At 66.8% G+C, this 25,479-nt stretch overlaps 3 protein-coding genes across 6 annotated transcripts; 2 read left to right on the top strand and 1 right to left on the bottom strand.

The window, feature by feature from the left end:
* The first annotated feature begins 801 nt into the window (after positions 1 to 801).
* Positions 802 to 13,809, top strand: FAAP100 (FA core complex associated protein 100). 4 transcript variants are annotated; one of them, XM_062591551.1, is made up of 10 exons: positions 802 to 858; positions 2,937 to 3,129; positions 4,614 to 4,732; positions 5,384 to 6,354; positions 7,875 to 8,028; positions 8,953 to 9,734; positions 10,369 to 10,505; positions 12,197 to 12,313; positions 12,923 to 13,009; positions 13,087 to 13,809. In XM_062591551.1, exons 2-10 carry the CDS (start codon positions 2,965 to 2,967, stop codon positions 13,210 to 13,212), a joined length of 2,658 nt encoding a protein of 885 aa, XP_062447535.1. In that variant the 5' UTR covers positions 802 to 858; positions 2,937 to 2,964; the 3' UTR covers positions 13,213 to 13,809. The 4 variants fall into 4 exon arrangements, with proteins under 4 accessions (XP_062447535.1, XP_062447534.1, XP_062447533.1 ...); XM_062591550.1 differs by lacking the exon at positions 802 to 858 and having other exon boundaries at positions 2,734 to 3,129; positions 8,953 to 9,022; positions 9,110 to 9,734; XM_062591549.1 differs by lacking the exon at positions 802 to 858 and adding an exon at positions 10,965 to 11,073 and having other exon boundaries at positions 2,734 to 3,129; positions 13,087 to 13,175.
* Positions 13,810 to 14,202: 393 nt separating this feature from the next.
* On the bottom strand, positions 14,203 to 17,547 carry FSCN2 (fascin actin-bundling protein 2, retinal). Its single transcript, XM_062591553.1, has 5 exons — positions 16,640 to 17,547; positions 15,211 to 15,367; positions 14,967 to 15,088; positions 14,729 to 14,896; positions 14,203 to 14,627 (listed from the first exon to the last, which is right to left on the bottom strand). Exons 1-5 carry the CDS (start codon positions 17,460 to 17,462, stop codon positions 14,422 to 14,424), a joined length of 1,476 nt encoding a protein of 491 aa, XP_062447537.1. The 5' UTR covers positions 17,463 to 17,547; the 3' UTR covers positions 14,203 to 14,421.
* A 4,396-nt stretch (positions 17,548 to 21,943) lies between these two features.
* Positions 21,944 to 25,220, top strand: ACTG1 (actin gamma 1). Its single transcript, XM_062591554.1, has 6 exons — positions 21,944 to 22,041; positions 22,622 to 22,754; positions 22,839 to 23,078; positions 23,355 to 23,793; positions 23,954 to 24,135; positions 24,240 to 25,220. The coding sequence occupies exons 2-6, from the start codon at positions 22,632 to 22,634 to the stop codon at positions 24,381 to 24,383; spliced, it is 1,128 nt and encodes a 375-aa protein (XP_062447538.1). The 5' UTR covers positions 21,944 to 22,041; positions 22,622 to 22,631; the 3' UTR covers positions 24,384 to 25,220.
* Positions 25,221 to 25,479: the final 259 nt, after the last annotated feature.

Raw genomic sequence — 25,479 nt, 5'->3', positions numbered from 1 at the left:
CCCTTTGGCTCTGGGTCCCACGTGTCGCACGCGGCCCGGTCCTCGGGGCGCGATGTGCCGCAGCCACCGTGCCTCGGGGTCCCCAGCCGGGGCAGGCGCCGTCCAGCTCCGGGGAGCACCGGTCCGTGGGGACAGCGGCTCCGGGAGCCGCTGCCCTGGCCCCGCGCGCGGCGGCGGCAGGACCCGGCGGCCCGGATGGCTCCGTGCAGGGAGGGAGCCCCGGCGGCACCTCCGCGGGGCCGGGGAGCCCTCAGGCAGCCCTCGCCGCGGGCTCGGCCGCGCCGGGGCTCGTGTCACCCGCCCTGTCCCGCAGCAGCGCTGTGATGCGGCTGCTCCCCGTCCTGCTCCTGGCGGCCCTGGGCTGCGCGGCCAAGCCGAAGCGGCCGCCGACGCCGCAGCACCACGGCACAGACGGTAACTCCCCGCGGCTCGGGACCCCCTTCTCCCCCCCCGGCCGGGGGCCGGCCCCGGTGTGCGTGTCCCGTGTCCCCCCCCCCAGCCCGGCCCGTGCCCTCCTGTCCCTGCAGCCCCCAGAGCCGCCACCAAGGGCTGCGCCAACCTCACCGTGGTCCTCGACAACTGGAAATTCGCCATCACGTCCCAGCTGAGAAACCTGCTGCTCTTCGACCACCAGACGGTGCTGCCCGACTACGGGAGGTGAGGGGCGGCGGGGGGCGGCGGGGGGCCGCCCGCCCGGCCCCCCGGCCCTCACGCCCGCCGCCCGCCCGCCGCAGGATCCGCTCCCTCTCCGAGGCCCTGGACGAGCTCTACAAGGATTTCAGCGCCCTGAAGGAGCAGCTGGGGCAGCTCACGGCCCGCTTCGCCGAGCTGGAGGCCTTCGCCGACGAGCGCAGCGGGGTGCGGCGCCCCCCGCGCCGCCGCGGGCCGCCCCCGCCCGCCGGCCCCCCGCCGCCCCGCGGCTCCCGCCACGCGCACGGCACGAGTTCGAGGGGCCTCGGCCCAGCGCAAGCTTAACCCCGCCGGCGGCGGGGAGCTCGCGCTGCTCGGCGGCGCGGCCGGACCTCGCCTGCGGCCGCGCGGGCCGCCGGACGCCGTCAGTAAAGTCCCTGTCACCTGCACCCTCGCCGCTCTGTCGCTGCGCCCGCCAGCACCGCGCGCAGCCCCTGCCACGGCCCCTCGTGGGGTCACCCCATAGGGCGGCCCCGTGCCCCCTCGGGGGTGGCCCTATGTCCCCTGGAGAGACGTCCCCTCGTGGTGGCCCCACGTCCCCTCGTGGTGGCCCCATGTCTCCTTGGGGGACATCCCCGTCCCTCACAGGGTAGCCCTGTGTCCCCTCGGGGGATGTCCCCACGTTCCCCATGATGTCCGCATGTCCCCTCAGGGGATGTCCGCATGTCCCCTCGGGGGATGGCCCCACGTCCCCCCGGGGGACGTCCGGGCGTCTCCTTGGGGAACGTCCCCGTGTCCCTCTCGGGACGTGTCCCCCTCTCTCCTTGAGGGATGTCCCCACGTCCCCTCGCGGGATGTCCCCCTGGGGGATGTCCTCACGTCCCCTTTGGGGATGGCCCCCTGTCCCCTCACGGCGGCCCCATGTCCCTCGCAGGGTGCCCCCACGCCCCCTCCCAGCCCCCCGTGTCCCCCCGTGGGGTGTCCCCACGCCCCTCGCAGTGTCCCTGCGTCCTTCGGGGATGTCCCCGTCCCCTCGGCATTTCCCCGTGTCCCGCCGCGGCCGCTGCGCGCCGGCCCCAGCCGAGGCGGAGGGCGGGCAGGACGGACGGACGGACGGACGGACGGCCCCGGTCCCGGCGTCCCCCCACGCCCCCTCCTTGTCCCCGTCCCCGTCCCCGCTTTACGGCCTGTCGCAAGCTCCCCGCCCATTGCGGCGGCGGCCGCCGCGCAGCCGTAAAGCGGAGCCGCCCGCGCCCCCCGCCCGGTACCCGCAGCCCCGCCGGGCGGAGATGGGGGGCTGGGATGGGGGGCGGCTCGGGGGGCTCGAGCAGGCAGGGGGGAGGCCTGGGGGCTGGGGCTGGGATGAGGGGCAGGATGGGGGGCTGGGCGGGGCTGGGAGGCGGCTTGGGGAGCTGGGGCGGGGATGGGGGGCAGCCTGGGGGGCTGTGTCTGGGATGGGAGGCAGCTTGGGGGCTGAGGCTGAGGTGTGGGGCTGGGCTGGGGGTGAGGTGTAGGATGGGTTTTGGGGACCGGGGCTGAGATGTGGGGCAGAGGTGGGGGGCTGTAGATGCTGAGGCTGAGGTGTGGGGCAGGTGTGGGGGGCTATGGGGGCTGGGGCTGAGAGGTGAGGCAGGTTTGGGGGGCTGGGACTGAGAGATGGGGTGGATTTGGGGGGGCTACAGAGGCTGAGACTGAAGCGTGGGGCAGATGGGGGGACTACGGAGGGTGGATCTGAGAGGTGGGGCAGGTTTGGGGGGGAGGAGGGATGGGGGGCTATGGAGGCTGAGACTGAGGCGTGGGGCAGGTTTGGGGGCTGAGGCATAGAGCATGCTGCAGGTCGGGGGCTGGGACTGAGATACAGGCCAGGTTTGTAGGGCTGGAGTTTGAGGCTGAGGTGTGGGATGGGCTTAGGGGTCTGGGGCTGAGCTGTGGGGCAGACTTGGGGGGCTGTAAGTGCTGGGGCCGCAGAGTGAGGCAGGTTTGGAGGGCTATAGAGGCTGAGACAGATGCGTGGGGCGGGTTTGGGGGCTGGGGCGTGGGGCCATTTGGGGGGTGGGGGCTGGGTGAGGCGTGTCGGGGGCCGGGGCTGAGGTTCGGGGTGGGTCTGGGGTTTGGTGCGTGGGGCAGTTTATGGCCCTGGGGTCAAGGCTGGGGTCAGACCCCATGTCCAGGGCACTCACGAGGGGCCTCACCCCCTTCCCCAGGCGGGTCCCTTCCGAACGCTCCCGCCCTCGCCCGTGTGGGCCCTCGCTGGGGGGGTGCCCCCCCCACCCCCCTGCTCACGGCGGCCTGTCCCGTGTCCCCAGGCTGGCACGGCGTCCCTGCCCCAGGACCATGGCGCACGTGGGCCACCGGGTGGATTACCTGGCCGGGTTCTGCTGCCCGGTTGGGGGGCTGGTGTCGGGCAAGCCCCGAGTGCTGTGCCACGAGAACGAGATCTACCTCTCCAACGGCAGCGAGTTCGTCTACGTCTACGACCAGGAGGGCAAGGTGCTGAAGGTGAGCCGCAGCGCTGCCCCCCGGGGCAGGGGGGCTTCACCTCAGGGCCCCCCAGCAGGAAAGGTTTCCGTGGCTGTGGGGTGAGGAGCCCCGGGCAGGGCGAGTGTAGCAGGGACGCACACCAGGCCTGGCCCACGCCTCCCCCTTTGCCAGCTGCCTCGGACCAGAGCCCTTCCTGGGGTCCCTAAAAAAAAAAAAAAAAAAAAAAAAACAAAAAGAAAAAAAAATCTGCTTGTCCCAGTAGCAGCTCTTGGAGGCTGCAGCGTGGGAAGTGAAACTCCTGAAGCCTGGCTCCTGCGCCCGGCTCAAAGTGCGGTGCCCCGACAGCAAAGCCGCCGGCGTCCGGAGGGGCGAGCGCTCCCCGGCGCTGCCTCCGCCCCGACCACGCGACTAGGGCGGCGAGTGAATTTCACAGGCAGCCTCAGAGCCCGTTACCTGGCTCTCAGGCCCCTCGCTGGGGTGCAGGGGGGAGTCACTGTTTGACCTCTCTCCTAGTCCTATGAGACAAACATATTTAATTAAACTAGAAAGATTTTTCCTTCTCAAATGAAGTGACATCTCTTTCATTTCTCATGTACAAAGGATTTCACTATTGTCTCTGCTGTGACTAACAGCAGTCGTGTTGAGTTATATACAGCTTCTTTTTTTAATTTGTTCTTATTGTCATTTCTAAGAAAGCCATTGCTGTAATATCAGGATTTGCCTCCTACACGGTGCTCCTTCTCAGGAAAGTAGATCATGTACAGGCTTTCAGATTTCTATTTTCCTTCCCTTCTCCTCAGGGAGCGTGAGGTACTGACTGCTTCTTTGTTACATGAAGCTCCTCTCGTTCTGATCCTAATGCTGTTCTCCACAGATGACAGTTGCTCCTCTCCCAGGAAAATGCAGCTGTTTCTGGGAAGAAGCACATCAGCCAGCTGCAGTTTGCCCAGCTGTTTGCCCTTGAAGCAGAAGGACCACGTGAAAGCTGGGCTGGAACATGAGCTGCAGTACTGCCCAGTGATAGGGTTATTCCTGGAAATGGCTTGTTTTATGCATTTGCAGGAAATAGCTACTTTGATTTGCAGTTGCTTTTGGGTTGCCCAGGAGGTAACGTTGTCCACTGAGCGGTCTCTTTATTGAACCAGAGGAGTTTTAGTCCTGCCTGGGCGACTGTGAGCAGGCTCTGCTGTTGCTGGCAGCGAGCGCAGACTGGCAGTGTGGGCACTGAAGCCACGTTGGCACTCGAGTCCGCATCCTGCGGCGTTCCCGTGCCCAGCCGTGTGCCAGGTGCGCAGAGCAGGCTGGAGGACGGGTCCAAGAGCTGGCACGGGCCACGGGCAGCCCCACGGCTGCAGGGAAACGCTTCTTCTCTTGCAGGGGCAGCTCCACTCCTTAACACAGCAAACACCCCCCCCCCCGTGCATGGCTGCAGGGAGCAGCCTCTCCCTGCGGGCTGCGCCGGCGCGGCAGAAGGTGACGTTTCTTTCTGTTTTTCCACCCAGGCAGTGTACAAATGCCCAGACCAGGTGTGGCACGTGGAACTGCTCCCCCTCCCCAGGCAGCTCTACATCCTCTGCGCCCACAGCGGCATTTACTGCGTGTCCCTGGATCAGCAAAGCAGGTGAGGTGGGTGGTACCCGGGCAGTTCTCTGCCAGCCCTGTGGCCGCTGGGCGCCCGTCCCCTCGCATCCCTGAGCGCAGTCAGCGGCAGCTAGCGGGTGCGGAGCCCTGCTGCTCGGAGGAGGCCTCCGCTCAGTTCCTGCCTGCATCCCCCCAAGAGTCGCTGCGAGACCCGTGGGGAAGGAGCTGCTTTTCTGCCTGGCCATGGGCTCAGGGCCTTGGCTACTCGGGGAGATGGTGGGAAGGGGGAGTCTCTTTGTGCCCCTCAGAAATGCTCACTGTAGCGTCCCAGACGTGGATCTCTCCTATCTCTCTTATCGCAGGCTCTTTGCATTTAGGAGTCTTTGGCCCTACAGTCCCTGAACTGATCACAGGGCTGAGCTGGTGCGCTGGGGCCTAGCCCAGCCACCGCTGCTTGCGCTGCCCCCTCGTTGTCCCTTCCACCTGCGTCCTGAAGGCATGGCAAGTGTTAAGCAGTTCGAAGCTTCAGCCCTCGGGAGCGTTGGCTCTCTCCAGATCGCTGTTCTTGCAGCGGATGCTAAAAGCTGTGCTTTGGGGAGATGGTTTCCAAGGGCCAGGGTGAGAGGCAGCCAAGAGAAGCACTGACTTCACCCTGCGGCTTGGCTGAGAGCTTTTCCTTGTTTGCTTGAAGGTTAATGGAGCAGACTGATGGTGACGGCCAAGAAAGCAATTGCCCTTCCGGCATCTTCCCGGTGGACTCGGACGCCTGCATCTTCCCAGACTCCACTCTGTGCACATTCACGCTGCTCAACAACTTTGTCATCACTTTGTCCCAGGCTCAGGGCAAATGGTGGATGAAACTGCATGAGCTTCCGCACCCCGAGCAGGAGAGTCCCCCGTACCGGCAGATCAGCGAGGTGGGCTTCTGCCCCGGCCCCGAGCCCGGAGACGAGGGGGACGGCCCGCCTTCGCGCTTCCTGCCTGTCCTGTGCTGCGCATCTTCCCCAGGCACCGTGGGGTCTGGGGAGGGGCTGTGGTGCTCAGGAGGGTTTGTGCTGGAAGAGCCCCTCTTCAGTTTGCTCTTTGGGATCGACGCTGCCATGCTGGAGTCTCCTATGATCCTCTGCGGCTTCCCGGATGGACAGCTCTGCTCCGTGCCGCTGAAGGCCCTCAGCTCTTCCCAGGTTGCTGATGGCTGTCATGACGTTTCAAGCCAAGACCCTCCTGTTAAGATCCTTCATCATCTGGAAGAGCCGATTGTCTTCATTGGGGCCTTGAGAACGGAGCGGAGGACAGCGGAGGAGGAGGAGGCTGAGGACGAACAGCTTTTTGGAGACGCTGGCTGTGACTGTGTGGTGGCAGTTGGTCACTACGGCAAGATGGTGGCCGTCAAGGCGGATCAGAGGGAGGAGGCCACAGTGCCAGAGCTCAGGGAGTACTACTTGCGCGGGCCCATTCTCTGCGCCGCCTGCGGGAGCGGCAGCCGGATGTATTACAGCACGCACTCGGACATCTCCGCGGTCGACCTGGACTGGGTCAACGAGTCCTCTGACCCCGAGGACGCAGAGAGCTCCACTGGAGTCCTGCCTCCCGTCCTGTCTCCTGCCAGTTTAAGTATCTGTAGTGTTGTGGCTCTTTCCTTGTCTTCTCGGGCATCAGAAGGTACTGCCAGCAGAGGGGAGTACGCTGGGTCTTGGGGTGGAATGGGGCAGGATAGCTGCCTGTTCCGGCCTGTACGTCTCCACCCCTCGTAAAGGTCCAGATTGGGCTCCGTCCTTCATCCGTTCTTGTTGACTCCCCTCATTTTTGTAAGTCGTTTCTGTCGAGCATGCTGACTCGGGGGCTGAGCGCAAGGTGTGCTCGGAGCTCAGTCTCTCCCCGCTGCGTGGTCCTGGTTTGTCTCACGTGAGGCTTTGCTCCACCCTGGCGTTGCAGGAGGTGGCCTGTCTGTGCGGCTGTCTGTGGGGCACCCGCAGCAGCTGTGTCTGACCTCTTCGGGTCCCAGCGCAGAGGGGAGTGTGAGGGGAGACCCAAATAAGCTGGGATGAGACCCATTCCAGAAAGGGGTATCCAGGCGTGCAGTTGGCTGGATTAGGGGCTCCAGGTGTGGCCACTCAGAGCCTGCACGCGCTCTTCTCTCTCCAGCCCGACAGCTTAGGTGCTAACACTCCCTCGATGTGGGCAGCGTGCGGTACCGACCACGGCCTGGGCGCAGAACAAAGTGCAGTGCTCGCCCTGGGTCTCTGCTTCGGGAGCGGAGGAAAGGAGCAGAGTGCCTAGCCACTGGGGACGAGGGGGGGGAGAAGCGTCTCTTAGCCCGTAGATGAGCCCGTTCCACGGGGCAGCGCGAGGAGCAAACAGGGCCAGAAAAGGCAAGCGAGTGAGGAGAGTCTCCTTGGGCACCCAGGTGAGAGCAAGGCAGGCCTGGCGTTGCCTCGCGGCGGCCGAGGGAGCCCTTCCCGCACCCAGCCCCGTTCGCTGCACGCGGAGCTGCATGCGTCTCATCGCTAGGAAGCCTGCATGGCAGCTCCGGCTCCCGGAGCGCTCCCGCTCCCGTGGTGTCTCCTGCTGGTGCTGGTGTTCGCTTGCGGGTTGCCAGCTCTGGAAAGCATGGCTGAGGCAGAGGGCTCCCGGGTGGGCAGGAGGTGCGAGGAGCCGGGCAGCCCCGCGCAGGGCAAGGCCGGTGCCCGGGGACAGGACAGGCTGGAGGGAGCAGTTCCGCTCTTCCCTGGGAGCTGCGTGTTGCGTGGGCGTGCTGTCGTGGTCCGCGTCCTGTCTCCGTCGTACCAGTCTGCGGCTGTGCGTTCGCTCTCCTGCTTCTCTTCCCCCGGTGCGCGGGGGTGGGTGGTGGGGGGGCTGTGCCCATGGCAAGGAGGGCCTGGCCGGCAGGTTCCCCCTTGCAAAGCCTCCCCGTGCAGCGGGGCCCTGGAGACACGAGGCGTTTGCGCTGTCAGCCGGCGCGCGGAGGCGCCTCCCAGGCAGGTTGTGCTTGGCTCTAAACCGATACCGCCGGCTCCTGGTGTCGCGGGGCAGGCGGAGGAAGCGAAGGGCACCTGTCCTGCTGGCCTGTGCCCCTCGAGCACCCGCGGCTGCTCCCCGGCTGGCTGGGAAGCCTCTGCGGCGTCGCTGGTGGGCTCGCGCCGCGCTCGGTGCCTCACCGGTGCCGCTCTCTGCCCCCGCAGGTGAATCGGAGCTGCTGGCCCTGTCCGCCAAAGGGCGTCTCATGACCTGCGGCCTGTGCAGCCCCGAGGAGGCTCCTCCCGCGCGGCTGACGCCCGCCGAAGCTGGCCGAAGGATTAAGGAGCTGCTGTCCGGGATAGGCAATGCCTCGGAGAGGTAAAGGGCAGGACGGCTCAGCGCTGCGCGCCGACGCTCGCTCTTCGCGAGTTGCTGCGTTCGCGGGCGCCTGGCTGCGTTTTCCTATGTCAGCTCTTGGCTCGAGGGTCAGCAGAAAAGCGGCCAGGCAGTAACTGCTCCAGCGTTTACCTTTCCGGAGCGGTTCCTCCAGGAGACTGTCTGGGAAGCCCCTGACCTTGATGGGTATAAAAATACTGTTTAACGCCAGCGCTGTCTGCTGCCCTTTTCCCTCTCGAGGCAGACGGCTCTTTGATGCCGCGAGCGGGCTGGTGTTTACAGCCTCGGTGACAGAAGGTGGGAGAGGCAGGGTGCCAGGCGCTCCCAGACAGCCCGCAGCACTTGCCAAGTCCGCACTAACAGGCAGGGCGGGCGCATGCCTTAGACCTCTGCGGCCGTCTGTGTGTAAGGAGGAGATTCAAATCAGTCCCCCTCCCTCCCTCCGCAGGGGGATTCCCGAAGCTAGCAGTACTTGCCTGGGTTGCAAGCAAGATTTATAGCCCACTCGTGTTTTATCCTGCTGTTCCCTGTTGCTCTGAGCCCCAGCCCGGGGAGGTCTGTGAGGAGGTCCACGCAGGGCTTTGCTGCCCCGAGCCACTCAGGACCAGTTTGGCTGATACGAGCTCGTGGGTAGAAAGGCCTTGCCGGCACCGTGTCCTCGTGAGCAGCAGGGATCCCAGGGCTGCCTTGGTGAGGGGCCTCTGGGGCGTTCTGGGGTGATGTGGGGTGCAGGGCTCGTGTGAAGGCTCTTTGGCTCATCCTGCATGGCACAGTGGCATGCGCTGAGCCCTTCGTGCAGCCTTTGGTGCTGGCCTTTGGCTCAGCCTTGCTGTGCTCCTCTCGCCTGCTCGCGGTGCCCCGGCCGCCATCCGTCTTGCTGTTTCAGCTGGCGCTTTGTCCTTGCAGAGTTTCCTTCCTGAAGAAGGCAGTGGATCAGAAGAACCGAGCACTGGCCAGCCTGAACCAGGTGATGAACGTGAGTGCAGCTTTGCTGTCCAGCCAAGAAGGCCAGAAGCCCATTGCCTGCACTGTCACTGCCAACTGGAGCTGCCTCCTGCTCCAGGATACTGTAACCATCTCCTGTGTGCTGGAGAACTGCAGCGAGTACAGCCTGGAGGAGGGCTGGACCCTGTGCGTTCAGCTCTTTGCCAGCCCCTGTGCCTTAGAGGAGGATTCTGTGGATTCAGGCACCACTTTCACCTTCCCCATCGACCAGCTCCTGCCTGGGAACAAGAGGGAGCTGACGCTGCCCCTCGGCTCTGCTGCAGACACCAAGCTGGATCTGCCTTTGACCATCTCCTGTGCCCTCTACTACAGTTTACGAGATATTCTGGGCAGCGGCTCCGACTCCCCCGAGGCACTGGATGATTTCCTCCCGGACGACTCGCCCATCCTCTCCCCGGACAGAGAGGGGATCTGCTTGCCCCTCAGTGAATGCACCATTGACATGTTGCAGTGCCTGCGCTTTGAGAGCAGCCCCCCTGGGCCCGATGCCTCCCCTGTGGTGGCTGCCCCCCCAGACCCTGTAGAGACCTTCCTGAAAGTGTCCAAGAAGCAGACTGAACCCGATGGAGTGAAAGACAGCGAGCAGCCACACGCTCCGGGAGATGGAAACCTGCCTCCATCGACGGCGTCCATCAGGGTGTCCTCAGAGCTGCTGAAAAATGCACTGAAAAGCTCCAGCTCAGGTGGGTCCCTCTGATGCTGTCTGGAGAGAAGCGTTGCAGGAGCTGTTTGTGTTCCTGCCAGGCAGATCCAAGATGCCCTTGTGGTCCAGTTTGTAGCTGTTCCAGGAGAGGCTGGGATGGGAATGTCTTGCACTGCAGACCTGGCTTTGAGGCTGGGGCAGTCGCTGGCCCCTTCCCTGGTGGGGAGGTCTGGGTGTCCCTGCACCGTCCTACCAGCCAGGCTTGTGCCCAGGCCGCTGGCGCGTGGAAGGGATGCGACTGCGTGACTGAGCTTGGCCTGTTGCAGGGCGTGGGGCTAAAGAGGGAGGAGAACGGCCCCAAACCTTGACGTCGGCCCTGGCCTTGCGGCAGCAGTGCGCGCACAGGGGGCACCGGGCAGCCTCGTCTCCCACCAGCACTTGCTGCACCGCTCTCAGCAGCTGCCCTGGCTCCTGCCGCTCACGTCTGTGCAGCCGCTTCCCGGCCGTGCCACCACCGTGCAGCCGTGCTGTCCCCAGCCGCTGCTCTCTGGATCCGCTTAGCGGGACTCACGCGGCAGCGGTGCAGGGGCACCTGGCCTTAGCCAGGCCGCTCCGGCCCAGAGGAGGGTGTTCGGTGGCGTAACAAGTTCTGCTTTTTTTCCTCTCGTTCGCAGGTGTCCCGCTGAGCTGTGCCACGCTGCGCTGGCTGCTGGCCGAGAACGCTGGGGCCGAGGCGCTGAGCAGCAGGGAAGTGGCGTCGGTGCGCGGCGCGGCCCCGGACGGAGGCGAGGTGCAGCTGCTTGTCCGAGAGGCAAGGATGGGTTAGCCCTGCAGAGAAACGCCCAGCACCCCTGCCCCGAGGAGCCGGCTCCATCTCGCTGCTGCCAGCCCCTCACTTGTGCTGGGCAGCTGGGTGATGTCTGGCCACGCCAGGCCTCACAGCACTAACCCCAGGCGATAGTCCCACGGGTCCCAGGGCTGTGCAGGCTGCTCTGGGGTGCCGTGCGGAGCCTCCCAGCCAGCTATGCAGCAGGGATGGGTCTTGTGAATTGGGCTGGAAGGGATGGGTTGCTGGTCCCCTTTCTACCAACCCTGGGCTTCCTAAAGGCTGTTACTGCTCCCTCCTGCTCCAGGCTGGGCTGTGTCCCCAGACGTTCTCATTTTCCTGCCTGGAAGGGCAGTGGTCCTGCAAGGCACGCTGGTCTTGGACAGCGAGGAGAAAGGGCAGGATTCCTTTCCCAGCTGTGCACAGCTTTTCCTCCCCTCCTAGTGTCCCTTCGCTGGTGTGCAAGATCTGTGGGGCCTCATCTGGGCCTGTCTTGCTGGAGACCACATCTCTCATCAGATTTTGCCCTTGCACTGCAGCAAGATAGTGCAGGGTAAGCGGCACTGCCAGGTCACCTGAGCGGCTGGTAGCAAGTCCAAGTCGTAGTCTGGGCTTTTGGGAAACCACCATCCTCCCAAGCAAGGGGCAACAAGGCCAAGTCATTTCACGGTGAGGTGCCCCGAGCGGGAGCTGGGCCCCTGCGGCTGGCGTGCGCGAAGCCAGCCATTGCCTGCCCGCTGGAGCAGCATCGCTCCTGGCCTCTCTGCGTTGTGTGTCTGCACCTGCGTGTGCAAACACCTCTCCCTTGGTGCAGCCATCTCTTCACCCAGCTCTGCAGAGACTCGATAACCTCAGACGCTCACCGTGCCCTGACTTAGTGTCCGACTCAGCTGTGGGGAGAGACGAGCTTTTCCTGCTCATTTGGCCTGCTGCACTTTGCTAATTCTGCAAAGTGAGGGGAAAACGTGGCTGGATTCTGGATTTAAATCTGATCTGCTGCAGCTTTTCCCCCTTTAATGTGAAAATCCCTCTCTAAGTGCGAAGGAAAAATACTAATTGCTACCCAGCTCTCCCGCCACGGCTGGTTAACCCTCCGCCGAGAGGCCCAGCTGCCTGCATGCTGGCAATGACCTGGTTCAGGTTGCTTCACACTTGAGAGCACTAATATTGCCAATGTGATTAGTGGCAGCATTAATTCTGCTTGGGCTAAGCCTGCAGGATTAAATCTGCCGGGGTGGCAGCGTGTATCTCATCAGGGAATGGGCATCAAATCGTTCCAGAACGGCACCGGGCGAGACCGGCGGCCGCTCTCATGGCGGAGGCACCTGCCTCTGACACAGGCCCCAGCCGGGGTGGAATGAGCGTGAGAGGTCTCAGCCAGGGCCCTCTGACCACCCTGAGCCCCCTGAGGGGGCTGTTGCGTTCCCCTCCAAGGGGCTGAACGAGGCTTTGTCTCTCGTGCCCTCGTTTGGGCTGGCAGCTTCCCCGGCTGCGGCTCCGTTTGCCGGTACCAGTGTGGAGAGCGAATGAGGAGCGTGTGTCCGGGGAGCAGGGACGGGAGACGGATGGCAGCCGCCTCTTGGGGTCGCTTTCCCAGCTCTGGGCCTGCGGGAGGGGTCCCGGGGCTGCCCCCGCGCCTGGCAATGGTTGCAGCGCGGATGTGCTCGCTCTCCCAGGTGGCCATGAACGACCTCAGCCCGGTGGGCCCCATCCAGGCAGTGGAGATCCTGATGGAGAGCCCTTCCCTGGCGGACATGTGCAGGGTGCACCACGCCGTGATCCGGCGCATCCAGGTACGCCGCGCCGCCGGGGCTGCGCCGGCCCCCGAGGGAGCCGGGCTCCTGCGCAGCCGTGGCAGGAGGCGCGCAGCCCTGCAGCCCGGGCCGACCCCGACCGGGGGTGCCGCACGCGGGGAGGTGCGCGGCCACGCCGGGGGGAGCCCCGAGCGAGCCGGGGCCCCGGCGCTGCGGCTTTGGGGCCCGGCTCAGCGCTCTGGGCCGGGGCTTCTCTGGCACCAGCGTGTGGCAGACCCGCTCAGCGGGGCCGAGGGCGCGGGGCTGCCGCGGACCCCCCTCCCCTCCCCTCCCCTCCCGCGCCTGGACCTCTCTGCTCCGGCGCTTGTGCCGAGGAGCCCTGGGAGGCGCCTGCTGCCTGTCCCAGAAACGGGTCCCGCTCGGTGCGAGGGCTAAATGGAGCAGGGCCTGTGCGGCTCGCCGGGAGCCTTCCCGGCGGCGCCCCAAGGAGGGGTCTGTGCGGACGGAGGCGACGCAGCGAGGTGGGCGCTGGGGATGTGCCCCTCCCGGAGGGCGCGAGGCTCCCCGGTGCCGTGGCTGGGGCTCCCCGGGGGCGTTTGCTGCTGAAAGCAGCTCCCGCCCCGACGCAGAGCGCTCTGCTCCCCGCAGGCCCTGGTGCTGGAGCAGGCGGCGCAGGGCTCCGGCCCCCCCGACCTCCGCATGCAGTACCTGCGCCAGATCCAGGCTAATCACGAGGTGAGCCGGGGCCGCGGCGCCGGGGGGGTCCCGCGGCGCGGCCCCCCGCTGACGCCTCCCTCGCTCCCCCCACGCAGATGCTGCTGAAGGAGGCCCAGTCCCTGCGAGACCGGCCGCCCCCCGGCGAGGAGGGCGCCGGGACGGCGGAGAAGCTCCTGCACGTCTACAGGCAGCTGCGCAACCCCAGCCTCGTGGTCCTGTGAGCTGGGGGGGGCGGCCCAGTGCGCCCCGGGGCGCCCGGGGGCCCCCGAGCCCCCCCGGCGGGGGTGGCCAGCTCGAGGCCGGGGCTGGAGAGCGGCTCCAGGCGCAGGAGGAGGAGCGGGCCCGGGCGGGAGCTGGCGGCGAGGGGCAGGGCGGCCGCGGTTCGGGCTGTGCGTGTGTGCGTGTGTTTCGTGGTCGTGTTGTCGGCAGCGCGGAGGGTCGTCGCGGCTCTGGCGCCTCTCCCCAGAGAGCCGCCCAGCGGCACAGCGGAGGCTCCTGGGCCGGCGCAGCCCCGCGCACCCCGCCGGCGGGCGGCCCGCGGCGCCGGCGCCGTCCTCGGCGCGGGCCGTGCCCCCGTGCTGCCTTGCCTTTCAGGAATCCGGACAAACAGGGTGCTGTGCCGGGGCGGCCCAGCGGGCGCCCGCCCGGGGGACCCCCGTTTTCTGCTGGGCAGGGGAGGGGGTTTTCCGCTCCCCCGTCGTTTCTATAAACGATCTCGTATTTCCGTGGTGGTGCAGCGTGTTTTGGCGCGGTCCTTCCCCGCACTGCTCCGGTGTCTGTAAATCTGTCGTCTGCCATGAAAACGATCGTGCTGCTCAGCGAGTGCCCGTCTCTGTTCCTTGCCAGCTCCCGGTGGGGACCGCCGGCACCGTGCCCCGCCGCGGCACGGCGAAGGGGCTGCGCGGGCAGCCGGGGCGGGCGCTGCCTGCTGGGATTATCCGCTGCAGCGCCCAGCTCCCGCCGTCCCGCTGACGCGCCCGGGTCTGCCCCCCCCCCCCCGCCCCCGGCAGGGCCGGTGCGGCTCTGCGCCCGCGGCCCCGCGTGCGGCACGGGCCCGCGGGAGCCCGGCCCTGCGGAGCCGTGCTCCGGCTCCCTGCGCCTCGGCACGCCGAGCACACGGCAGCGGGCTCCCGCGTGGCCCCGGGGCAGCGCGGTGCCTCGCAGTAGCCGGCACGGGGAAGGTGGGGGGAGGCGAAGGAAGACGAGGCTCCCGCGGTGCCAGATGGGATTTTAATGCCAGGAGCCGGGGCGGGGGGGGGCCAGGGGCACAGCCGGGACGGACGGTGCCGCCGCAGGCTCTGCCGCGATGCTCGCCCGCCCCCGGGCTGCAGGCTACGGGGGACGAGCTAGCACCGGGCCGGCCCGACCCAGGGGAGCGGGCGAGCCGGGCCGGGGGCCGCCCCGTCCGTGGCAGCCTGGCGCCGCGCGGCTCAGTATTCCCAGAGCGTGGCCCGCAGCACGGACTCGCCGTCGGCCCGCAGGGTGCCGGCCGGGTCCCCGCGCAGGTACCGCCCGTTCTTCCCTTTGATGGCGACGCGCCCGCGCTCCCGGAACTCGAAGAAGAAATCCTCGGAGAGGTCGCCGTCGCTGCACACCGCCCCGCTGCTCGCCACGTACCAGAACTTGCCACCCTGGCCTGCGGGGAGCGAGGGGGGCCGTCACCGGGGCCCGGCGCCGCCGGCCTCCCCCCCCCCACCCCGGCCCGCCGCCGGCCTGCGCCCGGCCCCCGCCGCCCACCTCGGATCTGGTAGGCGCCGTCGCTGAAGACGACGTGGAAGACGTCGTAGACGGAGCGGTTGGAGTCGAGCAGGTTGGAGCCGCGGTGGTAGCAGACGAAGCCGTGCTCGCCCCGCAGCACCAGCATGGGCCGGTTGATCAGCTTCAGGGTGAACTCCTCGTCCTCGCCTGCGGCGAAAGCGGCCGTGAGCGGCCCCGCTGCGCCCCCCGCTCGCCCCCCGCTCGTCGCCCCACTCACCCACGGCGTCGCTGACGGCCGCCAGCTGCCCGTTCTTCTTGGTGCAGATATACTTGCCGTTGCTGGCGCGCAGGGCCACCCGCCTGCCGCGCCACTCGATGTCGAACATGGTGTTGGCAGCGCTGGCAGCGGGGCGAGAGGGAGAGCGTGAGCCGGGGCGGGCAGCGCCGCGCGCTACGGCGTGGGGCGAAGCGGGGACCCCCCCGCGCCACCCCGCCTCGCCGGGACCCCCTCCCGCACTCACACTTCGGTGGCCACAGCCTGGATGCCGCCGTGGGCCACGAGGGTCCAGTAGCTGCCGGCGTCGGTGTGCAGGCTGCACTTGTTGGTGTCGCGGTCGATCTGGAGCTGGAAGGTCTCGTGGTTCAGCTCCTCGTCCTGGTTCGCCGAGACGTTGACGCCTGCGGGACGGCAGCGGCCGTCGGCACCGGCCCGCGGTCCCCGCCAGAGCGCGCGGTCCCGGCCCCCCCCCCCCGCCCGGCCCTTCCCAGGCGCCGGTAAATCCCTCTGCCAACAATCGCCCTAATTGGGATCGTTAATCTCATTGCTGCTGCGTCCATCTGGCCAGCGCCGCGGCGCACGGACCCCTATTTATAGCCTGCCCGCCGCCGTCACCCGGGCCTAAGCCGCTTGGCACAGGGGCGGGCGCGTTCCCGGGGCCCGCGGGGCCGGCGGGGCGGCCGGGGGCCCGGCACGGCCGCCGCGGCCTGGGCAAGCAGGGCCGGGGCCCCCGCCCTGTCCCGGTGCCCCCATTTGCCCCGCGCCCCGGTCCGTGCGCCGTGCGGGCGTGGCGTGGGGCGCAGCACCGAGTGCCGCGTGCACACGCGTGCTCGTGTGCGGTGCTGCGCCGAGCTGGGTGTGCCAGCGCGCACACACGTCCACCGCGCTGCGCAGAGCCCTGCGCATGCCTGTGCGCGCGCACACGTGCAAAGGCACAAGCACATGCAGCCCTGTGTAGAGCCTGCAAACACGCACACGCGCACACACACACCCCTATGTGCACACGCACCGCACTGCGGAAAGCCTTGCCCATGCAGGCACGTGCAAATGCAGCGCTGCACAGACCCGCACGAACCTGCGTGCATGCAGTCTTGCACGTGTACACACATGCAGCACCGCACAGAGCTGTGCACACACACATGCACAGAGCCCTGCACACGCACACACACATGCAGCACTGCACAGAGCTGCGCACACACACGCATGCATGGAGCCCTGCACACACGCACAACACATGCAGCACCGCACAGAGCTGCGCACACACACATGCACGGAGCCCTGCACACGCACACACACATGCAGCACTGCACAGAGCTGCGCACACACACACACATGCACGGAGCCCTGCACACGCACACACACATGCAGCGTCACACAGAGCTGCGCACATGCAACCACACACACTTGCACGCACATATGCACGCACGCGAGCCCCTGCGCAGCGGCACCACGTTCCTGGCAGGCCCCCGGCACCCCACGCCCACGGCCTCCCTGCGCCGCCCGCGTCCCCGTTGCCGCAGCCCGCGATCCATCGCCTTGGCGCCCGGCGCTGCGTGCGGGGCCGTCGCTGCACGGCCTCCTCCCAGGTCGGGGGTCCCGGGGCGCCCGCGAGCTCGTCCCCAGCGGCACCGGGGCGGGTGCCGGCGCCCCGCGCCCGGGCCGGCAGCCCCTACCTTGCCGGATGGAGACGTATCGGCCGTTGGCGGCGGTGAACACCACCTGGGGGTGACTCTCCTCCAGGTCGAAGAGTTCGTCTTTGCCCGGCTTGGAGCTGCGCCCGGACTTGAGGGTGCCCGTGGGCCCCGTGGGCGCCAGGTACTTGCCGTCGCAGTCCTTGAAGGCCAGCTTGCCCGCCTTGAACTCGAGGGTGTAGGCGGTGCGGGCGCCGGGCTCAGGCACGAGGGTGCCGTCGCTGCGCAGGTAGCGCTCGTCGGCCGTGCGCAGGCAGTACTTCTTGTCCTGGAAGCAGAGGGTGATGAGGGCGTCCACCCCCCAGGGCAGGTTGCTGTCGGTGGCGATCTCGTCCTCGTGGGCGCTGAGGTGGGCGTAGCGGCGGCGGCTGACGCTCAGCAGGTTGGCCTGCGGGTGCATGGCCAGGTGCACGGTCCAGAGCTCGCCCTCGGTGACGCTGGGGGCGAAGCAGGAGAGCCGGTCCTCCCGGCCGCCGAAGAAGCGCCGGTGCGGCGCCGACTGCAGCGCCCAGCGCCCGTCCGACTGCGTGATGATGCAGAAGCGCTCATCGCGGCCCGGCTTCTCCGCCTCGCACTGCACCTTCCCGTCCTTGTCGGCGCCCAGGTACCGGCCCAGGTGGCTCTTGAGGAAGACGACGGAGCTGTCGGCCTCGTCCTGCTCCAGCGTCCATATCTGCTTCCTCTTGAGGCTGGGCGCCGAGGCGTTGACCTTGTAGCCGAAGGTCTCCGCCGTCAGGTACCGGCTCTCGCAGTTGATGAGCCCAAACTGGATCTTCAGGACCTGGTGGATCCCATTTGTTGGCATCTTCCGCCGGAGCGGGGCTGCCGGGGGCTCCCCGCGCCCGCAGCGGCCGGCCTCGTCCGCGCCGGCGTCGCTGCCGCACTGTCCCGGCGGGGCGACGGCCCCCGCGGCGCGGCACGGCACGGCACGGCGCAGCCCCGGGCGGGGGGGGTGTTAATTAGCCGCAGGTAGGATTACGAAGCCGGTCCAGATTGCCACGGGCGCCCGCGCTGCCGCAACCTGTCGCAGCGGCTTTCGCTTAAGCCCGCGGCGCTCGGGCAGCGCGCGGGTCCCCGGGGCTGCGGCACGCCGCGCCGCCCTCCGCGCCGGCCCCGGCTCTCGCCAGCACCGGCCCTGCCGAGCCGAGCCGCGGGTGGAAAACTGCGGTGGGAACCCGATCCGGGCGCGCGGGCCGGCGGCGTATCCGTTGCCTGGGCTGGCTTGGGTTACCGGCGCCTCTGATTCGGCGCGAGGTCACCTCCAGCCCCCCGGCCAGCCCCTAAGCGCCTTACCAATTAGCCAGGCATTTTGATTAGTTTAAACCTTTTATCCTGCTTTGGGGCCCTTGGCCTCCATCTGTCCTGTGGCCCCAAATCCCTCCACCGGCAGCGGCAGCGGCGGATCGGGGTCACGGCCGCCCCCTCCCCGGCCCGGCCCACGGGACGATGCTGGCGGCGCCCCGTGGTCCGGGGCATCGGGGCACCCGGCGCGGGGCTGAGACTGCCTCAAACTCGTCGCACTGGTGACAGCGCGCTGCGGCCGGGGAGGGGGCGCGGGACCTGGCAGGGCTCGGATGCCGGGCGCCAGGGCTGGGGGGTGCCGGGGGCCGGCAGGACCCAGGGGGGGCCCTGATTGCCGCCGCCGCCCCCCTCCTCGTGCCGGCGGCTCCGGTGTCCGCGCTCCGCCGGAGTTATTGTTCCTGAAATAGGTCCCGGGGATTGGTTGCCTCATGATTTTTTCATGCCCGGGCTCTCTCTTACAGCGCCGGGGGCCGCCCCCCCCCCGGGCAGGTAGGGGGGTTACCCGAGCCGCCCGCCGAAACGGATACGCCGGCCCGGCTCGGCTTCCCGGCCCGCACAGCGCCGAGCGCCAGCACCGCCGGGCCGCGGGCGCCTGCCGGGCCGCGGGGCCGGGAGCCGCGTTTATACGTGCCTGTCCCCACCCCCCCGCCCCCCCACGCCGCCGCCGCCGCGCCGAGACCTGACGCGCTCGTGACGCCGCAGGCGGGATGACTCCTGCCGCTGCACCTTCTCCCTTGGCCTCCCGTCTGGCTCGGCTCCGGCCGGCCCGGCCCCGGGGCGGGGGGGAAGGGGCCGTGCCAGGGAGCCGGGATCGGGGTCCGGGATGGGGCCTGGGGTCGGGATCCTGGGGCTGGGAGCAGAGAGGGTGCTGGGGTGGGGAGGGCACCCAGGTCGGGGCTCCGGCCGGGACTGGGGCAGGTTGGGGTCAGAACTGGGATTAGGGCTGGGAATGGGGTTAGGTTTGGGGTCAGGGAGAGGGACCGGGTCAGGGATGAGGTTGGAACTGGGATCAGGATCGGGATGGGAATGGGCTCAGGAATGGGGTCAGGATGGGGTTCAGGGGTGGGATTGGGGACGGGGTCAGGGATGGAGCCAGGGATGGGGCTGGAACTGGGGTCGGGATGGGGTTCAGGGGTCGTATTGGGGACGGGGTCGGGAATGGGGCTGGAATTGGGGTCGGGATGGGGTTCAGGGGTGGGATTGGGGACGGGGTCAGTGTTGGGGCTGGAACTGGGGTCGGGATGGGGTTCAGGGGTGGGGTCAGAGCCGGGCTTGGGATCGGGGTGGGAATGGGCTCAGGAAGGGGGTCGGGGTGGGGTTCAGGGGTGGGATTGGGGACGGGGATGGCACGGGTCCCCCTCACGGCCCCCCCCCCCCGCGGCAGCACCCGGCCATCGCCATGGCAACCGGGGGACAGCACGTCGCCCTGGCGACGCCGCCGGCGGGGCCGGTCCTGCTGCCGGGAGTGACTCAGCGCCCGGCCCCAGCGGCGGCGGCGGCTCCTTCCTCCTCCTCCTCCTCCTCCCCCCCCGGTCGCGGGGCGAAGGTCTGGGCCGGGCCGTGGGCGGTTTCGGGGCTGAGGCGCGGCCGCGCCACCGGCCCCGATTTCTCCTAATATAGCCATGCCGGGACGCGCTACCTGGGCCGGCCCCGCGCCGCCTCATCCCTCGTTCCCTCCATCCATCCGTTCCTGCTTCACCGGGAGCAGATGGGGGGGGGTTTCTACCCCACCCCACCCCGGGACGGGCGCCCCGCCGCCCCGTGCAAGCCCGGCCGCACCGCTCTGCCGGCGTTGCCCACCGCGATGGAGGGCCTGGAGGGGCGCGCGGTGCTCCGGCGCGGCAAACGTGCCTCTGGGCTCGGCTCCGGGCTCGCGACGCGCGGCTCCCCGCGCGGTGCCTGGGGGTCCGGCCACGGCGCACAGCGGCCCAGGCGTGGCGCGCAGCGGTCCGGGCACGGCGCGCAGCACCGCCTGCACGGCGCACGGCACGCCGGACACGGCACACGGGGCTCCAGACGTGGCACATGGCGCGCTGGACGCGGCACACGGTGCTCTGCCCATGGCGCGCAGCTCCCCGGCTGCGGCGCACGGTGCTCCAGTCGTGGCACGTGGTACTCCAGATGTGGCACGCAGGGATCGCTGCGTGGCTCCTGGTGCTTTGGCCATGGCACGTGGCACTCCGGACGTGGCACACGGTGCTCCAGCTACGGCACAAGGTGCTCTGGCCACGGCACTCTGGACACAGCACACGGTGCTCCAGCCATGGCGCACGGCGCTCCGGCCGTGTCACGGCCCCAGTGCGCCGGCAGGAGCTGAGGCGGTCCGGGGGGCCCAGCGCCGGCTGTGCACGCCGCAGGGGCGTGCGGTGCTGCCCCACGGCCCAGCCATCCCCGGGGTGCCAAGCGCCGCCCGCTGTCGCAGGGCGCAACGTGCCGCGCACGCGGTGCCCCGCTTGTCCGTGGGGTGCTCGGCGCTGCCGGTGAAGCGGTGCCAGGCGTGGGGCGGTACCAGCTGCGCGGTGTGTGATGGTAGGCGCGTGGCACTGTCCATAGGGTGCACGGTGCTGCCCATGGGGTGACGCTGTCCGAAGGGCGCGCAGTGTTGTCTGTGGGGTGCTCAGCGCTGTCTTCGGGGTGCATGGTGCTGTTCCCAGGGCAGTGCTGTCCAAAGAAGGGTGCCCAGCGCTGTCTTCGGGGTGCATGGTGCTGCCCATGGGGCGGTGCTGCAAGCAGGGTGCATGGTGCTGTCTGAGGGGCGCACGGTGTTTCCTGAGCTGCCTGTGTCGGGGTGCCTGGCACGGCCTCTCTGACGCCAGCTGCTCTGCCGGGGGGGGGGGTCCTGGCGATGCTTGAGGGAGGCACTGAGCTGTCTGAGGCGGGTACCGTGCTGCCGATGGGGCCATGCTCCTGCGGGTCACCCGAGGGGTGCACAGACTGCACGAGGGCGCTGTCTGGGGGCTGCACAGCTGCCCCAGAGGGGGCTCAGTACAGTCTGTGAGGTGTGAGATGCTGCCTGAGGGGGTGCCCAGTGCTGCCTAGGGGGTGCACAGCTGCCCCAGAGGTGGGCAGGGTGTTGCCTGGGGGGTGCACAACTGCCCAAGGGGGGTGCATGGTGCTGCTTTGGGGGGTGAATGGCGCAATCTTTGGGGTGCATGGTGCTGCCCGGAGGATGCACAGTGCAACCGCTGGGGTGCACGGAGCTGCTCGGGGGGGTGCACAGCTGCCCCAGGTGATGCACAGGGCTGCCAGGGGGGTGCTCGGTGCAATCCTCGGGGTGCACGGAGCTGCTCGGGGGGTGCACAGCTGCCCCAGGTGATGCACAGGGCTGCCAGGGGGGTGCTCGGTGCAATCCTCGGGGTGCACGGAGCTGCTCGGGGGGTGCACAGCTGCCCCAGGTGATGCACAAGGCTGCCAGGGGAGTGCTCGGTGCAGTACTCGGGGTGCACGGAGCTGCTCGGGGGGGTGCACAGCTGCCCCAGGCAATGCACGGAGCTGCCCGGGGGGTGCACGGAGCTGCCCGGGGGGTGCACAGCTGCCCCAGGCGATGCACAGGGCTGCGCAGGGGGTGCACGGAGCTGCCCGGGGGGTGCACAGCTGCCCCAGGCGATGCACAGGGCTGCGCAGGGGGTGCACGGAGCTGCTCGGGGGGTGCACAGCTGCCGCGGGCGTACCCGGGGCACCCCTGGCTGCCGGGGCCGGGCCGGGCGCGGGGCGGCGCCGGCGGCGGGAAGGTGCCCGGCGCGGGGCGCTGCCGGGGCCGGGGCCGGGGCCGGGGCCGCCGCCCCCTCCCCCCCACCCCCGGCGGCCCCTCTGCCCCATGCAGGTTCCGGGGTGCTGCGGGGCGGGGGCAAGCCGGCAGCCGCCCCACGTGGCCGGGGCCGCGCCAGCCAATGGGAGCGCGTGTTTCTGAAAGATCTCCATATATGGCGATCTTCTCGGCTGGCGGGGCGGGGCCAGCGCCCCTCGGTATAAAAGCGCGGGGCTGGGAGCCGGACGGTCTCACTCAGCCGGCGGCAGCAGAGCAGGAGGCGGCGTTTCCTCTGCTTCCCTTCCCCGCACCGCGAGAAGCCTCCTCCGCACAGGTACCGGCCCGCGCCGCCCGCCGCGGCCCGCGCCCGCCGCCCCCGCCGCGGGGCTGGCGGCCGTTAGCGCTCGGGGCGTGCCTCGCGCCCCTTGCGGGCTGCCCCACCGAGGCCCCGGGGGGAGGACGGGGGGGGGTACAGCGTGCCGGTCCCGGCTGCCCTATGGGGGTAGGCGGTGGCCGCTCTGGCTTTCTCCCCCCCCCGCCCCCGGCCGCTGTTGGAGTGGTCTCGCCCGTTTGAATGGGAGTTGGGCCGTTGACGGGGGAGGGGAGCGCGAGGCGGAGGGGAGGCGGGGGCGCGATTGGCCGCGGAGCGGAGTGACGTCAGGGCGCGGGAGATTCAAACGGCGGCGGCCGCGCTGGGAGCGGGAGCCGCCCTGCGGCGGGCGGGCAGGCGGGCGGCGGCCGCCTGGCGCGGAGCCGGCCCCGGGAGCGCCCCCCCCGCCCCGCTCCCACCTCCGGGGCGAGGGCTGGCCCTGGCCCGCCGCCAGCGCGGCCTCCCGCGGCCCTGCCCGGCGCCCGGGCGGGCGTGACGTGGCTGCGCAGGAGGGTGTCTGAGAGACGGCTTCTCTCGCCGCCAGATCCTTCAAAATGGAAGAAGAAATCGCAGCGCTCGTCATCGACAATGGCTCCGGCATGTGCAAAGCTGGCTTTGCGGGAGATGACGCTCCCCGTGCTGTGTTCCCCTCCATCGTCGGGCGCCCCAGGCACCAGGTACGCGGGGAGGGCCCTGCCGCGGGTGGGTGTGCCAAGGGCGGTGCTGCAGTGCGAGGAGCTGACTCATGCCTTGTCTCCTAGGGTGTCATGGTGGGCATGGGGCAGAAGGACAGCTATGTAGGTGATGAGGCCCAGAGCAAGAGAGGCATCCTCACCTTGAAGTACCCCATTGAGCACGGTATTGTCACCAACTGGGATGACATGGAGAAAATCTGGCATCACACTTTCTACAATGAGCTCCGCGTGGCTCCCGAGGAGCACCCTGTCCTGCTCACAGAGGCTCCTCTGAACCCCAAGGCCAACAGAGAGAAGATGACACAGGTACACTTCCTTGGGCAATAACCACTGCTTAGTTTCATCTTCACAAACCCTCTTTTGTTATGGCATCTTAAACCTGAGGTTTTTCTCCCAATATTTTCAGGGTTCTCTACTCCTGGCATTTCCTCCTTGACGTCTCAGGTTTCTTTCATTTGTGTTTTCTGCCTGCATTCTTTGCTTTCCTTTCACACATCAGTTTTTGCATGTCAGCATGCATGTCTAACATGAGTGTGAATGACCCAGCTTGTTCCACGCTGACCTGTTTCTGCTTTCTTCCAGATCATGTTTGAGACCTTCAACACCCCAGCCATGTACGTTGCCATCCAGGCTGTGCTGTCCCTGTATGCCTCTGGTCGTACCACTGGTATTGTTATGGACTCTGGGGATGGTGTCACCCACACTGTGCCCATCTATGAGGGCTATGCTCTGCCCCATGCCATCCTGCGTCTGGACTTGGCTGGCCGTGACCTGACAGACTACCTCATGAAGATCCTGACAGAAAGAGGCTACAGCTTCACTACAACAGCTGAAAGGGAGATTGTCCGTGACATAAAGGAAAAGCTGTGCTATGTCGCCCTGGACTTCGAGCAGGAGATGGCCACTGCTGCCTCTTCCTCCTCCTTGGAGAAGAGCTATGAGCTGCCTGATGGTCAGGTGATCACCATTGGCAATGAGCGGTTCAGGTGTCCAGAAGCTCTCTTCCAGCCATCCTTCCTGGGTAGGTATGGGCCAGAACAGCTCTGGCAGGCTAGGAACACCTGGAGTGCCCCTTTGGTGTGGGAGTTAAAGTGCTCTGGCTGTGTGCTGAGCTGTGGGGTTGGTGTGACTAAAATGAGGTGCTGTGTGTGTACTAACAGGCCTGCAACTCTTCTCCCTAGGTATGGAGTCCTGTGGCATTCATGAGACCACTTTCAACTCGATCATGAAGTGTGATGTAGACATCAGGAAGGACCTGTATGCCAACACAGTATTGTCTGGTGGTACCACAATGTACCCTGGAATTGCTGACAGAATGCAGAAGGAAATCACAGCTCTGGCACCTAGCACAATGAAGATCAAGGTGAGCAATGCTGTTTTGTCCCATTGCAGGCAAAGGTGCAGGCCCCCTTTGGAAGGAGATGGGAAAGCCCTGGGCACTTCTGACTGTTGCTTTTTCTTTTGCAGATCATTGCTCCACCTGAGCGCAAATACTCTGTCTGGATTGGTGGCTCCATCCTGGCATCTCTATCAACCTTCCAGCAGATGTGGATCAGCAAGCAGGAATATGATGAGTCTGGCCCATCCATTGTCCACCGTAAATGCTTCTAAATGGACTGCTAGCAGATGCACAGCATCTGCTGCATGAGTTGTTCCACTAGTATACATTTGCCCAGGCAAATCTATACACCTCATGCTAGCCTCATAAAACTGGAATAAGCCTTCTTTCAAAAGAAACTTGCCCTTGGAAAGTCTGTATCTGATGTTAGACAATGTCAGCACTGGATTGTTGAGCTGTCACTTGATTTGACCTTGTATACAAGTTAACTGTTCCCTTGGTGTACACCTTAGCAAAATACCCTGTACAGATTTGATCTAAGCCTTGGGACAGGTGCCTCACTCTTGTCGTCACATCCTTGGTAAGGTTAACTTGTGTTTTGTGGGGAGCCTATTCTGACAGTGGTTCTCACAGCTTGCTATACTGACAGTGATACTTCTCCAAGAGCACAGGCTCTAGGGCTTGAGACAAATTTGTACAGGGTATTTGGAGTCAGACTTCCAGTACATTCAGTGTGGAGTATTCCAGATTTCGTGTAGAGGCTGGTAGGAGTCCATCAAGAATTCACTTCTGTTGCTGCCGTTCTAGCAAGGTTGGGAAACATATCACATCCAAGCCTTATGAACCAGTCTTCATTTTCCTACCCACCTGTATCCCAGTAAAACATCATGGGGCTGAAGTTACTCAACTTGAGTTGCAGAAACCTTGCATTTACACCTGTAAATTTATGCATCAAGTTTAATTTATGTAAGATTTTTGTACGTTGCCTTAATGTTCTCACATGACAGTAGGAAACCAAAATTTGTAAGTCATCCTAAAGTTGAGAAATTGTAATGCCCAACAACACATCATTGTGTAAGGAAAATAAAAAAGCGCTGCAGTAAACTTAACCTTGGTGTTTGTGTCATCAGGAAGGGAGCACGGGCTGTGGTGGTGAGAGCTGAAGGCCTGCTGCCCTGGGAGCAGGTGAACCTACTGGGGAGGGAGCCAGCACTGCCTGGGCCTGTCCTCCTGTGGGAGCCGAGCTGGCACTGAGTTGGAGTTTCCTCCCGTTTCCAAGGAAGCTGTCAGTTGTTCTTGCACTTCAAAGCTTGCTGGAGCCCTGGTTGTTAAGTTTAAAAATAGCTGTTTACTTGCCAAGCAAGTGTC

The sequence above is a fragment of the Rhea pennata genome, chromosome 19 (assembly GCF_028389875.1).
Source record: "Rhea pennata isolate bPtePen1 chromosome 19, bPtePen1.pri, whole genome shotgun sequence".
Lineage (NCBI taxonomy): Eukaryota > Metazoa > Chordata > Aves > Rheiformes > Rheidae > Rhea > Rhea pennata.
Note: the sequence above shows the minus strand (reverse complement) of the source record. Positions and strands in the feature narration are given on the sequence as shown.

Excerpts from the sequence above, each read along its gene's own strand:
- FAAP100 (XM_062591548.1), top strand. The coding sequence starts at position 2,761 with ATGGCCCTGGGGTCAAGGCTGGGGTCAGACCCCATGTCCAGGGCACTC. Across the intron at positions 8,029-8,952 it reads ATAGGCAATGCCTCGGAGAG|AGTTTCCTTCCTGAAGAAGG; the intron begins GTAAAGGGCAGG and ends TTGTCCTTGCAG. Across the intron at positions 9,735-10,368 it reads ACTGAAAAGCTCCAGCTCAG|GTGTCCCGCTGAGCTGTGCC; the intron begins GTGGGTCCCTCT and ends TCTCGTTCGCAG.
- FSCN2 (XM_062591553.1), bottom strand. The coding sequence starts at position 17,462 with ATGCCAACAAATGGGATCCACCAGGTCCTGAAGATCCAGTTTGGGCTC. Across the intron at positions 15,368-16,639 it reads ATACGTCTCCATCCGGCAAG|GCGTCAACGTCTCGGCGAAC; the intron begins GTAGGGGCTGCC and ends GCCGTCCCGCAG. Across the intron at positions 14,628-14,728 it reads CGGCGCCTACCAGATCCGAG|GCCAGGGTGGCAAGTTCTGG; the intron begins GTGGGCGGCGGG and ends CGCTCCCCGCAG.
- ACTG1 (XM_062591554.1), top strand. The coding sequence starts at position 22,632 with ATGGAAGAAGAAATCGCAGCGCTCGTCATCGACAATGGCTCCGGCATG. Across the intron at positions 23,079-23,354 it reads ACAGAGAGAAGATGACACAG|ATCATGTTTGAGACCTTCAA; the intron begins GTACACTTCCTT and ends GCTTTCTTCCAG. Across the intron at positions 23,794-23,953 it reads CTTCCAGCCATCCTTCCTGG|GTATGGAGTCCTGTGGCATT; the intron begins GTAGGTATGGGC and ends TCTTCTCCCTAG.